Source organism: Branchiostoma lanceolatum, chromosome 14 (assembly GCF_035083965.1).
Source record: "Branchiostoma lanceolatum isolate klBraLanc5 chromosome 14, klBraLanc5.hap2, whole genome shotgun sequence".
Classification (NCBI taxonomy): Eukaryota; Metazoa; Chordata; class Leptocardii; order Amphioxiformes; family Branchiostomatidae; genus Branchiostoma; species Branchiostoma lanceolatum.
Window position 1 is genome coordinate 16905928 of NC_089735.1, and position 13694 is coordinate 16919621.

The 13694-nt window shown below is 40.4% G+C and overlaps 1 protein-coding gene across 1 annotated transcript in view; it reads left to right on the plus strand.

Annotated features, from left to right (window-relative positions):
- Nucleotides 1-13694, plus strand: part of LOC136448807 (uncharacterized) — a 77168-nt gene that overhangs the window by 25749 nt on the left and 37725 nt on the right. The window contains exons 14-28 of the mRNA XM_066448456.1: nucleotides 47-169; nucleotides 659-809; nucleotides 1664-1822; nucleotides 2136-2221; nucleotides 5264-5408; nucleotides 5845-5880; nucleotides 6097-6270; nucleotides 6649-6768; nucleotides 7630-7746; nucleotides 8026-8064; nucleotides 9096-9262; nucleotides 9639-9759; nucleotides 10031-10115; nucleotides 10525-10630; nucleotides 13538-13660. Of these exons, the coding sequence (XP_066304553.1) occupies nucleotides 47-169; nucleotides 659-809; nucleotides 1664-1822; nucleotides 2136-2221; nucleotides 5264-5408; nucleotides 5845-5880; nucleotides 6097-6270; nucleotides 6649-6768; nucleotides 7630-7746; nucleotides 8026-8064; nucleotides 9096-9262; nucleotides 9639-9759; nucleotides 10031-10115; nucleotides 10525-10630; nucleotides 13538-13660 (1752 nt within the window). The remainder of the gene's footprint in view (nucleotides 1-46; nucleotides 170-658; nucleotides 810-1663; nucleotides 1823-2135; nucleotides 2222-5263; nucleotides 5409-5844; nucleotides 5881-6096; nucleotides 6271-6648; nucleotides 6769-7629; nucleotides 7747-8025; nucleotides 8065-9095; nucleotides 9263-9638; nucleotides 9760-10030; nucleotides 10116-10524; nucleotides 10631-13537; nucleotides 13661-13694) is intronic.

A 13694-nucleotide genomic window follows, 5' to 3' on the forward strand; every position in this document is an offset into this window, starting at 1 on the left:
TGTGCTTTTTTTGTTAATGGAGCTGTTTATTGTTGATATATTACAGATTTCAGGCATTGTAACACAGGGCGCCAGAACAAACAAGTGGGTAGTGAGCTACAGGTTAGCCTTTAGAGACAGCCCGACCAATGACTGGGTCAACTACACTGACATCAGCCACAGGAACGGGGTAAAACTTCATTTCAATTTCTCCAAGTCACGGATGATGTGCAAAAACCTGTCATGTTATTCAGATATCGTAACAGATAAACAATGTAGCGTACAATCACTTTAAAGTGATTCAAATAATCAACCAGATACTTAAGGTAATCGAGTCCTTCTCTCAGTTATGGCAGTTATTGTATAGTGTTTTCACATGACGTCATAGGGACATCACCATAGAGCTTTTTGCGTTTTAGTGAATCGTAGCTCAGTCGTTTTTTGGACTTTCAGATAATATCTATGAAGTGTAAAGCCTACAAAAGATAATACCAGAAAAATATATAAAAACATACCGAATAAATTTTACAAAACACCGTGTACGCTTGAGCTACGGTCCATTGATATGCCAACCAAGGACACCAACATGGCGGTCAGCACCTGCCTACTTCATTCAAATAGAAAGCGACTAAAATGCTCTATACGTGGTTTTGTGACTTTATCATGTTATTTGGAGCAGATTTTTCCCGCCAACAACGACGAGGATACGCGAATGAGAAACATTCTGCAAGAGCCACACGTCACCCGCTTCACCAGGGTGTACCCGGTGGACTGGGCCCCAGCCGGCGCCGCTATACGACTGGAGCTTCTCGGATGTGACATAAAACCAGGTGAATTCAATATACACGGTTTACTTTGCAGGTTCAATCACAATTTTAAAGCACTGTACCATATGTAATATGTGACGGGTTCAAAGACCACAACAACTCTTGAAAGAATTACCTTTATTCTTACTTCGGCCCTTATCAGCTTCTCTCTGAGGCTCTATCTTACATTGTGCGTTACCATGTTATCATACTTTTTTTTTACGAACTCGCTCAGTGCAAGGCCGTAAGGGGCCACTCATTTAAGCACTGAACTAATTCTTACTGTAGCAGCATCTCTTCGCCCTACGTCAGAAACATCAATGCTCGAGACAAGAATGACTTCACTGACCCATTAGGAGAAGGCTGCTCGGGAAATTCACTACGTATATATACCCTATTTAGGCCGGAATGTTTTGATCCACTCACACCGGGGCATGCCCCTACTCTTTTTCGAAAGATGTGGTGGGTTCTTTTACTTGCTCAAGGTGTGACTCTTCTCAAACACGGGACCTCCATTTAACGTCCTATCTGAGGGACGTCAATAACGAATGCTAAGTACTCATTTACACCTGAGTGAAGTGAGGAAATTTGTGTTAAGTGCCTTTCCCAAGGGCACCACGTCGGGACGCATGTCCAGACTTAACTTAACTGCACTGTGCCGTATATATATATATGTGGAGCTACCCCAATTTTGTCATTAATCCTCACAATATCTGCAAGGCTGATTTATCCCTATCTATTCGTCACAAAAATTATAGTGCGCTTATTCCCCATTGTCCTGCCTTCATCTATGGCTGACAATAAAGCAGCTTTCGAGAGAACCTGATGTATTTTTTTCCCTTTATCATCACACATTTACTTTTTAAAATTTTTATCAGTTACAACGTACTGTGACGACGGCTGGGTCATCTGGGAGAACTACTGCTACTTATTCAGAACTCAAGAGTTAACCTGGACACAGGCGGAAAACCGCTGCACTCAAGTGGGAGGACATCTAGCGTCAGTCAGAACTGGTCAAGAGAACGAGTTCATTCGCTGTACGTTCGTTTGCTTTATAGTCCTATTTGAACCAATTAGAAGATTCTCTATTGTCTGCTGTGTAAAGAATGATAAAGCCGCAAGAACACAAATTACATTTTCTGTTCAATCATTAGATATGCTACATCTATTGCATAGGCTACATTTTCTTTGTGATATCTCACTCAAAAGGAACAACTGTTCTGTAGTACATATCTGAAAAAGGTGAAAATAAACTTTGATGGGAATATTCCCTGTGTGTGCTCAGATGTTACTTTCTGTCATAATTTTTATTTTGCGTTCAACCATAAACTGTCATGTTACTTTTCATAGCTCACAGTGCGGCTCGAAAAATCTGGATCGGTTTGAACGACAGGGGGAATGAAGATACGTGGAGATGGACGGATAGCACCGGGGTGGTAAGAGAGACGGTGTCGTTTTTCTTTCAACCTGTGATAATGTCACTTCACCATTGCAAATAAACCGTATAAAACAAGGGGTAATAAACAAAAATAGAATTGTCTAGATCTGAAATATTGAAATGGAATCATAGACTGATCATGAAAGACAGGGAGGTGGTGTATTCCAGGTTAACAGGGATGATTTGATTGTCACACACAGGCCAGATCTAGACACAGACTGTGAGATCATTTGGACACAGACTCAACTGGCAGGAAAGAAACCACTAATGATTGGTACATACTATAGACCTCCATCGGACCAGGGCAATAGCCTGGATGAACTGGACAAGTCCATAAGTAAAATGGGACCTAAAATTAACTCTGACAACGTGATCATCCTTGGAGATTTTAACACACCTGGTATAAATTGGGATGCTAGCATAACACATAACACCCAGAACCATTCAGGGCAGGCACAGAAGCTACTGCACTTAGTGGATAACCATGGGTTATTCCAAACAGTTCAAGAGCCCACTAGGAATGGTAATCTCTTGGACCTGGTCCTGGTTAATAACCCAAATATAATCGAAAAGACCACAGTAGTTCCTGGAATAAGTGACCACGACATGGTATTGGTGGATGTCAACCTTGCACCCAAACAAAACAGGAAACCCAAGAGAAAAGTGTACATTCGAACTAAAGCTGATGAACCGGCCATCAAGAGTGACCTTAGTGACTATGCAACAAACTTTAACAAACGAACTGAGGTAATGTCCGTGACACAGAAATGGGACGATTTTAAAGACAAAATAAAGCACACTATGAACTTGCACATCCCTAGTAAAACAACATCAAGCAGATACAACCTGCCTTGGTTCAACAGAAACCTAAGAAGGCATTGTCGTAAGAAACAACGTCTTTACAACAAAGCTAAGAGAACAGGGCGAGAGGAAGACATGAACAAATACAAGAGAGTTAAGAAGGGTGTACAGAAAAGCATAAGAGCAGCACATTCAAAATATGTGGCAGACATACTGGGGGAAGCCATAATAGACAAACCCAAAACATTCTGGTCATACATAAAAGGCCTAAGAAGAGACCTTGTCGGCGTAGCCCCTCTAAAGATTGGTAATTCCATTATCAGTGATAGCGAGAAAAAAGCAGAGGCACTCAGTTCACAGTTTAAAAGTGTGTTCACAGAGGAAGACACAACAAACATGCCAAGTCTCGGACAGCCCTGTACCCCTCCCATGGAACACATAGTGATTTCCCCTAATGGTGTCGAAAAAATGCTCCAAGGTCTCAATCCATCTAAAGCATCTGGTCCAGACCAAATACCTCCTTGGTTCCTCAAAATGACAGCCACCGAAATAGCACCTGTGTTAACCAATATTTTCCAACACTCGTTAGACACAGGAGAAATTCCCAAAGACTGGAGGGATGCAAATATATGTGCCATTTTTAAAAAGGGAGATAGAGCTGTCCCCGGCAACTACCGACCTGTGTCACTGACCTGTATATCCTGCAAACTACTTGAACACATTATTCATAGTCATGTCATGAAACACTTAGAAAGTTTCAACATATTGACTGACTACCAACATGGATTCAGAGCAAAGCGATCCACAGAAACACAGCTTATATTGACAGCTCACGACATAGCTGGCGCACTGAACAGTAAAAAACAGGTAGATCTAGCAATTCTTGATTTTACTAAAGCTTTCGATAAAGTCCCACATAGCAGACTCATCACAAAACTAGAGCACTACGGAATTCAAGGCACCACGCTAAATTGGTTGAAGGCTTTCTTGACCAATAGGGAACAGACGGTAGTGGTAGAAGGCAAGGCCTCAGCTCCAGTTAGAGTTGCGTCAGGCGTACCACAGGGAACCGTTCTGGGACCGTTACTCTTCCTCCTGTACATAAATGACTTACCAGACCAGCTTGATTCAAATGTGAGGTTATTTGCCGATGACTGCCTGTTATATATAGAGTTGTCCACACAGAGTGACTCACAGCTTTTGCAAGAAGATTTGAACACACTTGAAGAATGGCAAACCAAATGGCTCATGCAGTTTAATCTGGAAAAATGTTACATCATGCACATAACAAACAAACGAAACCCAATTGTAACCACCTACCAGTTCTGTGGACAGGCTCTAGCAACAGCAAAGAGCCACCCGTACCTAGGCGTTACATTAACAACGGGGCTAAAGTGGAATACTCATATCAACAAAGTAACAACTAAGGCTAAACAGACATTGGGAGTGATCAAACGTAATTTGTGGGCATGCCCAGCAAAGGTAAAATCACTTGCATACACGTCTCTAGTAAGACCTAACCTTGAATATGCTGCAACAGTTTGGGATCCATACACAAAGAAGGATATAGATAAACTGGAGAGGGTGCAGAACCAAGCTGCCAGATTCTGCACGAACAACTATAAAAGGGGCGCTAGTGTAACAAAAATGAAAGCAGATCTGCAATGGATGTCACTTGAGGACAGGAGAACAATGTCCAGACTTTGCATGATGTACAAAATGACTAATAAACTTGTGGACGTACCGACTGATAAGTATCTAATGTCAGCTCAGAAGAGGACCAGAAATAGTCATGCTTTTAAGTACCAGAGTTATCAGCCAAGGATTGATGTGTTCAAAAATTCGTATTTCCCGAGAACCATAGTAGAATGGAACTCGTTGTCATCAAGTACTGTAGGAGCTTCCTCACTAAGTAGCTTTAAAGAACGGTTGCAGTCAGATATGCAAAGACTAGGTGTAACAGACCGTTCGGTGTAATATGACCAGCTGCTGCCGCGCCGCGTGCCTGCGAAGCTGGTGTGTTACGCCTAATGGCGGTTATACCGGCTATATAGATACAAATACAGATACAGACTTTTTGAGAAAAAGGGTGAACTCAGTCTATCTGGGATGATGAAATCAACATTGACATTAACAAACAAACAAACAAACAATACATTGATTCAATGAAAATGAGGATGAATAAGAAATGTTGAATATTCAATTTGATTTGTCTTGAGTCTATTGACCTGTTTTCCAGGGCTATCTAAACTGGCTGAATAATCAACCTGACGACGCGGGAAACACTGAAGACTGTGTTGAGATGTACACCAACGGGCGGTGGAACGACAACAGATGCAACAACAACAATGTTAAACGAGACTCTGTCTGCAAGAAAGCCCCAAGTAAGCCTGAATAAAGCTTTTTACCGATTTGTAATCATTTTTGTAAATCCCGTTTTTGTTTGCCTCTGTCTATTAATCATACCTTAGAAATATCGTTAGCTAGTAGGTTAATCTTTTGAGAGACACAGGTGCTATTCATATGAGTGATGTCATTTCTTCGTCACTTATTACATCTATAGAACACATATCTATCGGTATCTAAACCATCTCACCTCCTTATTGAATGCAACTGACACCCATAGTGTCATGGGTCCTGCATGCAGCCTTACGTTGAACTTTCTAAACGATGTGCTGATAGCTACGATTTAGTACAGTTCAAATACTAACGTTACAGTTGTCTTTGCTGTTCTTTTACTACTGACTTGCATATTTTTTACAAGAAGAACTTTGTGGTTATAATGATGTCTATGTAAATTGTCATCATATGTATTTTCAGACAATGGGTCTCCGCCACCTCCACGGACAACTGTGGGTAAGAGAATCCTATAGATATCTACTTCGAACATTCAGCCCGCATGGTAGTTGTACTGTCCAGGATGAAATAAAGACTAGTCAGTTTTCCATTGCGATTGTTCAAGTTGATAGATGGAGCTGGCAATTCTTCACAAGTAAGTCATTTTTTCTTATGTTGAATAGCTAATAAGCCAGTATGAGTACTTGACGTTTGATTATTTCCCACTGCTTTCAGGCTGGACTAGTGACGTGTGTCCTCCAGACTGGGAAGATAATCCTCTTAACGACTTCTGCTACCAGTTCCACACAGGGTCCTTCCGAACATGGCAAGACGCCAGGGCAGTGTGCCAGGCAAACGGTGGCGATCTTGTCAGCATCAACACACCTTCTGAAAGTGCATATATCACAGGTGATTCTGAACAACGCTTTTTAGTCTTGCGGGTTGCGTCCAATGGATTTTGCGACCTACCGAGTATAAGCAGGTTCCAAATTCGGAAAAAAAGAATTGTTAGTTGCCAACAATACCATCATTCAAATCAAATATGTAAAAATATAGACGGAAGGGAAATGGGGTTGCACTTAAGCTACACAACTTATATTAACACACATCAATAACTTCATTGAAGAGCCATAAGATATGGATATTAGCTCAACGTCATATTGTTACTACACCTGTTGCACTAAAATGTGATCAGTTTAGTAAAAATCGAAGCGCGTTGGTATGGATAGATTTAGATCTAGCACTAGTATTAATAGGATGGTGGAATCCCTATCTGTTCACTAACAGGAAGAGTTGCTTCGGTCACCAACATGGCCACCATGTGGATAGGAGCGCACGACCAGACGACAGAGGGCGGATGGAGTTGGGTTGACGGGTCTCCTTTCAACTTTCTTAACTGGGGAGGTGGTAAGTATAAGACCTCATACCTCAGTGAGGTATCTAGGGTTTGTGTAAATTTCTTGTTTTACCTTACCTCACTGATTATGCCAAAAAAGATTTATTCATAGAATGTCCTGATTAATCATGCAAAGTAGGTTTTAATCTGTATGAGAAGCACATAATTATGCACATATCAGTGTAAGTTACCTGAATGCCGCAAATAATCCCTCCTTTCTTGATTTTCAACAAAAGCACTTTTAAGTCAAAACTATGCTGGTCATTACTTTTGTTAAGTATATTGCCAAAAAATAACGACAACCAATCAATCCCTTCCCAACTTATCACTTACCAAACTTTCGAACACATATCGTTTCTATAGTTCCAAATTTAACGGATACGGGGCCATAACTATACCACTTTTTTGACGTCGAAAGCTATCAGTCACCAGAAAAGCAAGACCGAAGTATATCCAGGACGAACAGCGCAAAAGACAAAAAAATAATCTTTGACCTTCGTCTTCTCAAGACCTACTTACATATCAAATTATGTAAGTAGGTATTACATTATCAAATATAATTCATCAAATACAATTGAACCAGACCGTCTTAAGTTATGCTAACCAAAAAATTGCGGAAACATAAACAGACACACACGTGGACACAGACATACAGACACACACACACATGCATACACACACGTGGACACAGACATACAGACAGACACACCCGAAACAATGTCTCCCTTTTAGGGTATGTACAAGGTAAACATTTTGTTGAACGCATACTTTAGATGCCAGTGCAGAAGCTTAGGTTACAATACATGTGTCGCTAAATGGTTACTCTTTTTCAACGTCATCACATTGATTGTAATGTAATGTTTGCCATCAAGGGGAGCCTAACAACGCTGGAAATGGTGGCGAAGACTGTACAGAGATCGCTGTTACTACAGGCAACTGGAATGACCTGAACTGTGACAATCTTAGAGGGTACATCTGCGAAATGAGAGGTATATTCATCCTGATTGATTTGTATTTTCATATTTCTTCAGACAGATATCATAAAGCTGCTAATTAAAGCAAAATGTCATATTTTTAAGGAATTTAAAACTCTGTTTATTTTGGAAATCTTTTACCGGGTAAATAGACGTATTTCTAACGGACCACATCGTGTAGCTATATGTATAAGTTGGAAGACTTGGCGATGCAACCTTAAACTGAAACCCTATCGTGCCTGACGATAGTCGTGGCAACGTCTGACAACATTTTACTCCCCTGCGTTTCTACAGCAAATGTACCGACTCCAACTCCCGTCCCAGACCAGCCAGGCAAGTGTAAAAGTATATATTATTGTTGTAGAATGGACATTATACATCCGAAAATAGTTGGATGTATCAAATAAAATGAAATAGAAAATAGGAAATTATACAGTTTTCATATGTAACGTTATGATTGCAAAACTTCAAGATGAGGAATAACGTAGAGGAACCAATCATTGTCCGATTTATTTCAAAACGCCATTTATCTTAAAAACACGATGACAGAGCCAAATGTGTAACCTAGGGAAGAAACATCAACTCTTCTAAAAGGAACAACGCATGCTGGTCTGTGCCTTTTATTCGCCTGCGTAACGTCGTGCGTATATCCATACTGAGGTCTATGATGAAGAGTTGCGCTAGGGGAATTCATTATGGTCCACTTGAGTCTTTGTCCTTCCAGTGCTCAGAGACAAATGCAGATACATTTTCCAAAGTTTTCTACAAACAAATGATAGCAAAGTCATAATGTTTGCCCCCACCCGCTGACTTGACGCGGTTGAAGAAAACCATGTTGTGCAGTCATTCTCACCAATACTGATAGGCATGTGAAACTCACGTGATAACGGCATAGCAACAGTGTTTTGATGTGCGAATACGTAGTGTCAGCGATGGGAGTCGCTGGGTTACTGTTATGGAAACTTTAGAAAATGGGTAAGAATTTCAAACATTGAATCACCATACTAAAAGGTAACAAAACGTTCTGACGTCAGGTATTTTCAAGAGGTATAAGCTATCGTGCGAGTTAAAAAACTAAGTTTGCGGTGTCGACTTACAGTTGCACGTCATGCATGATGCTTACACGTATCTTGTTGTTACGGCTACAGGATTTTATTCTGAAGGCAAACATGTTTCAATGCTTTGTATAAAGGAGAGTCATGACTAAGGATGATACTTATGTTGTCCTTTATTGCTCATGAGAACTGGCTTTTGCCCAATTTACTTGACATGTGGACATGACCCAACAACAATAGATGCCGCGCGATAACATGTACCGCTACGTAACATGCATGGCTATTAACAATTGTAAGTTGCTTTTGCAGATGAACATGTTCTCCACATATGCGAGCGCAACAGTGACACCATCAGTTGTCTAGGAGACGAAGTTATTCAGGTAGTGTCAGCTAACTATGGGAGGACTGACTCCAACGCCTGCGCCGACAGTCCCATATCTGTTGTAGACTGTCTCAGCCCGACGGCACTTCTGACTGTAAGCATGTCTCATAGATGCCTTATGATTGTGTTCTTTTGTCTTTTCTGGTCTATACATGTTTGTTCCATAGAAGCATAGAAGACGAAAAGTGTAGACGTTGTTTTCACAGCATGTGAATAGCGAGATCGTTATAAATCAAGAGTACTGTATTTACGCAACAAAAGTAAAATGACTTTCGTAATGTTATCTACAGCAATAGATAAATAGACGTAAATACAATTTCACTACAGTTTTTCATATCCAGACAAGTTACACACAGTATCAAAAGGACTATCTACCCCTAGAATACAATTGAACCTATCTATTATGTAATGCTCGAGTCTTATACTTATTCAGCACAGCCCAGGAAGGTATGATTTTGTCCAAATACCAGGTTCAGAGCATATGCGACAACCAACAGTCGTGCACACTGGACGCCACCAACGCCGTGTTTGGCGACCCATGCCCAGGAACCTACAAATACATAGAAATACTTTACAGATGCACTTTAAGCGGTAAGTAATCTTTTCATCAAGTTTATAGATCAACGGACAAGATACTACAATTACAAGATAAGTAAATGAAGCATTGTCTTAGCGAACCATACAAATGGAGAATAAAGAAATACACGTATTTATTTATTTATCAATCTTTAGGGTGGTCCTTCAGTTAGCTATGTAACTGATTTCTAAGGAAGTCCTTACACTTACTCTTAATTGTTTGTAAGGATATAGCATATACATCTATACGAAGTCTGAAGAGACGTTTCATCATATTTCCCTACAGTTTGTCTTGTTCCCATGGGTATGGAGGCTGGTACCATTGCTGACTACCAGCTGTCCGCCTCAAGTAACAACCAGTATGCTGGGAGGTATGACCACATCAGAAAACTACTTTCAGTCCATGAAGCACAAGCTGTCTTATCTAATACAATAAGAGGCCATTTATACTTAAAGACCTACAGAATGCATTCGCTATGAAGTCACTATCAAGCCAATCAAAAGTTGTTCATTACGCTCATTAATCGCCGGTTATTCTTATTGTGTTTTCAGTGGTTGAGTTATGAGAAGATGGCGGTTTTATTTTGCCAGTTTGCCAGAAATTTTCTAGTGGTTTGACCCATGAAAGGCTTATTAGATTTCATCATTATACCTTCTGGACAATATTTCTACAGTATGTAAAGTAGGTGAATTAAATCCGACCGCTGCCCTGCTGACTCATGCCATCTTATGACTTGTATAAGGAACAGAACTGATGGTCTGGACTGTTTTGTTCTACAGGGCCCGCTTGAATTACATCTCCAGGGATAATAACCCTGGCGGTTGGGTGCCTCTGTCTGGAGACGGCCAGCCTTGGATACAGGTCGACTTTCGGGCGAGCAAGAAGGTACCAATTATAATTAAAGTAAAACACGAGTTGCAAAGTTGTGTTCATGCTGGCGGAGAATAGGTTTGTTAATATGATGTTTTTCTACATGTTGGATTGAGAAATGATATGTTGTGAGTGAAATCGTTCAACTATACACCCCATATGTATTGCCAGAAAACTTATCAAAATCTGATATTTTATTACCGTCGGCGAGAAGGTTATAACTTGCAGAGCGTTTGTGTGTGTGTATGTGTGTGTGTGTGTGTGTGTGTGTGTGTGTGTGTGTGTGTGTGTGTGTGTGTGCCGGAGCCAATTTCCTTTTAAACGTTGAGGTCGATGGATCGTCATGATTTTTGGTATGTAGTGTATGTGTGGTAATGATTTCTAATTATACAAATACAGAGCTAATTTTCAAATTAATTAGGAAAGCTTATAAATCAACTGCATCCCATTAAAGGACTCTCAAAAGCACGTGACTAATGTAACAGAGAAAGAGATGAATATCGATAGATACTCGATGAATGCCTAATTTGCATAATCAATGACAAAATAATATTATTCCATAGCGGTAAATGCAAATGAGGTCATAATTTACATGATCTATAACGAAATGCTACAATAGTCTTCTTTGCTGAGATAATCATTACAACCTGACAGGCATCATGGAGTTCAGCTACACTAGGGTGCATACCGACCATCACTATAGTAACTAGAGTTCTACAAACATATTATCTTCGCTAAATAATCAAGGCTTATTATAGAGAGTGCCTTTATCTAAGATTTAAAAAAAATCATATGGTGGTCCAGGACTAGTATATGATTCCCATCATTTACCACTATGATATTTTTTAATTTTCTACTTAATTATGCAAATTAGGTAGCTATGTTTGCATTATTGATATCTATCTACACCTTTCTCTTTTTCAGTTACATATGTGACATGAAATACAGCGGATTTATAAACTTTCCTTTCTAATTATGCAAATCAGGAGCTGGTTTACATAATTAGAATGGAAAGTGTATAAATTTGTATTTGATTAATATGTAAAGCACCATGTGAGCTATCTACATACCAAATCACGAGGATCTGTCGACCCTTTTTTTCAGTTATTCATGTCCGAAGGTAAAAAAAAAACATCCACTGCAGTTCCTAACAGGCCGCTAGGGGGCCCAAACGTACACAACTTACTTCATGTGGCATGAATTGTCCACCGCACAATAATCATGACCGCGTGCCGTAGCACTTGCAGAACATTTGACCTCAAACTTTGAAGCTCTGCTGCGAACACAATCCATCCACTATATATCATGCATAACCACCAACAGCTTCTCGAATTATGTTGTCCACATACAAACACTCATATATACGCAGCCAGCTGCAGTACCGACGGAAAATGCCAGGTGAACCATTTTCAAACTTGACCTCCTTACCCACAACCGCTACTCACCTACCTAAAATCATGAAGATCCATCAACATTTCCGTCAGTTTTGTTGCCTACATGCAATTGGTTTATTGGTAAAAAGACTTGCATTAGTGAAGTACACAATAGTTCTTTACTATTCTTCCTGGAGTCTCATAACATAAACATTACATTGGAACACATACACATAACATTACATAATATATACATATTTACATACATCAATTTCAGTTCTGTAAAGATATGTTTGTGTCCGTTTTCAGTCTGTCTTTGATGAGTATTTTGAATGAGGATGGCACAGATGGTCTGATGTGATGTGGAAGAGTATTGTACGATTTTTGCACCGGTACAGGACGGACTTTGTTGCAGATGTTGTTTTTGGCAGCTTGAAATCATTCCGTTTTGCCCATCTCGTGCTGTAAGTGTGTTGGTCAGATAGTAGGTATAGTGTTTCCGCAAACAATTTCACCAACGACTGGTCCAAATATCATGTGCCGCACTTCTTCTGATGGCACCCAAGGATCGAGCCATTTCCTTTTATGTAAAGGTCCCATGTAAGAAATTCGTCCAATGTACAGCCAAGTAGCTTCATAGTTGAGATTTGATTTATTGGACTCCCGTCAGCAGATAAGGTGAGTTCAGGTTTCTTTTGATTTACTCCCAATCAACATACACGTCTTTTTCGCATTCAAGAAGAGTTTGTTTAAACGCACCCATTCACATATATTATTCATAACTGTCTGTAACTTATTAAACCGTAACTGTCTCAACTGATGGCGCACACGCATATGCTGATGTATCGCCTGCGTACATGGCGGGGGTAGTCTCCGTCACGGTAAGTGGCAAGATCGTAAATAACAAAAGACCAAGGCAACTCCCTTGGGGAACGCTACCATGTATCTTCCTGAAGGTTGAATTCGTGCCATTGAAGTGCACACACTGTTTTCTCCCTGCCAAGTAACTGCCAATCCAATCATCCGTTGTATCTAAGAAACCGTAGCATGCCAGTTTTTGTAACAAATGGCTGTGATCCACCAAGTCAAAAGCAGCGGAGAAATCCAGGAAGATGACCCCGACGATGTTCCCCTGGTCTATTTTATAATACCAGTCATCAACTAGTTGCAAGAGTGCAGTGCCAGTGGAGTGATGAGTTCTGCAGGCGTGCTGGTAAGGTGACATCCAGGCGTTCCCTTGGAAATAATCCGATATTTGAGTTCTTACAACTTTCTCCTTACTCATTCACAATCACACAAACATGCAAAATCCACTGTAGTACTGTAGGGAAAAGCCAGGTAAACCATAATCCAACTTGACCTTCGTTTCCACAATTGCTACTCAATTAGCAAAAATCATGAAGATTCATCAACGGCTTCTCGAATTATGCTCTTGACATACATACAGACCCACCCACAGCTGGCGTAACCGAAAATATAACCCTCTCGGCGAAGGTAATTAAGATATTCAAGAGACGTTCAATATCAACCTTGATCCCGTTCACGTCAGGTCACTGGTGTGATCACACAAGGGAGACAAGATGCAGACCAATGGGTGAAGACATTCACGGTGCAGTTCAGTGACGACGGCGTCTCCTACAGGACATACAAGGGCATCGATGGAAATGATAAGGTACTACTGACTACATCTTTTCATTAACAATTAC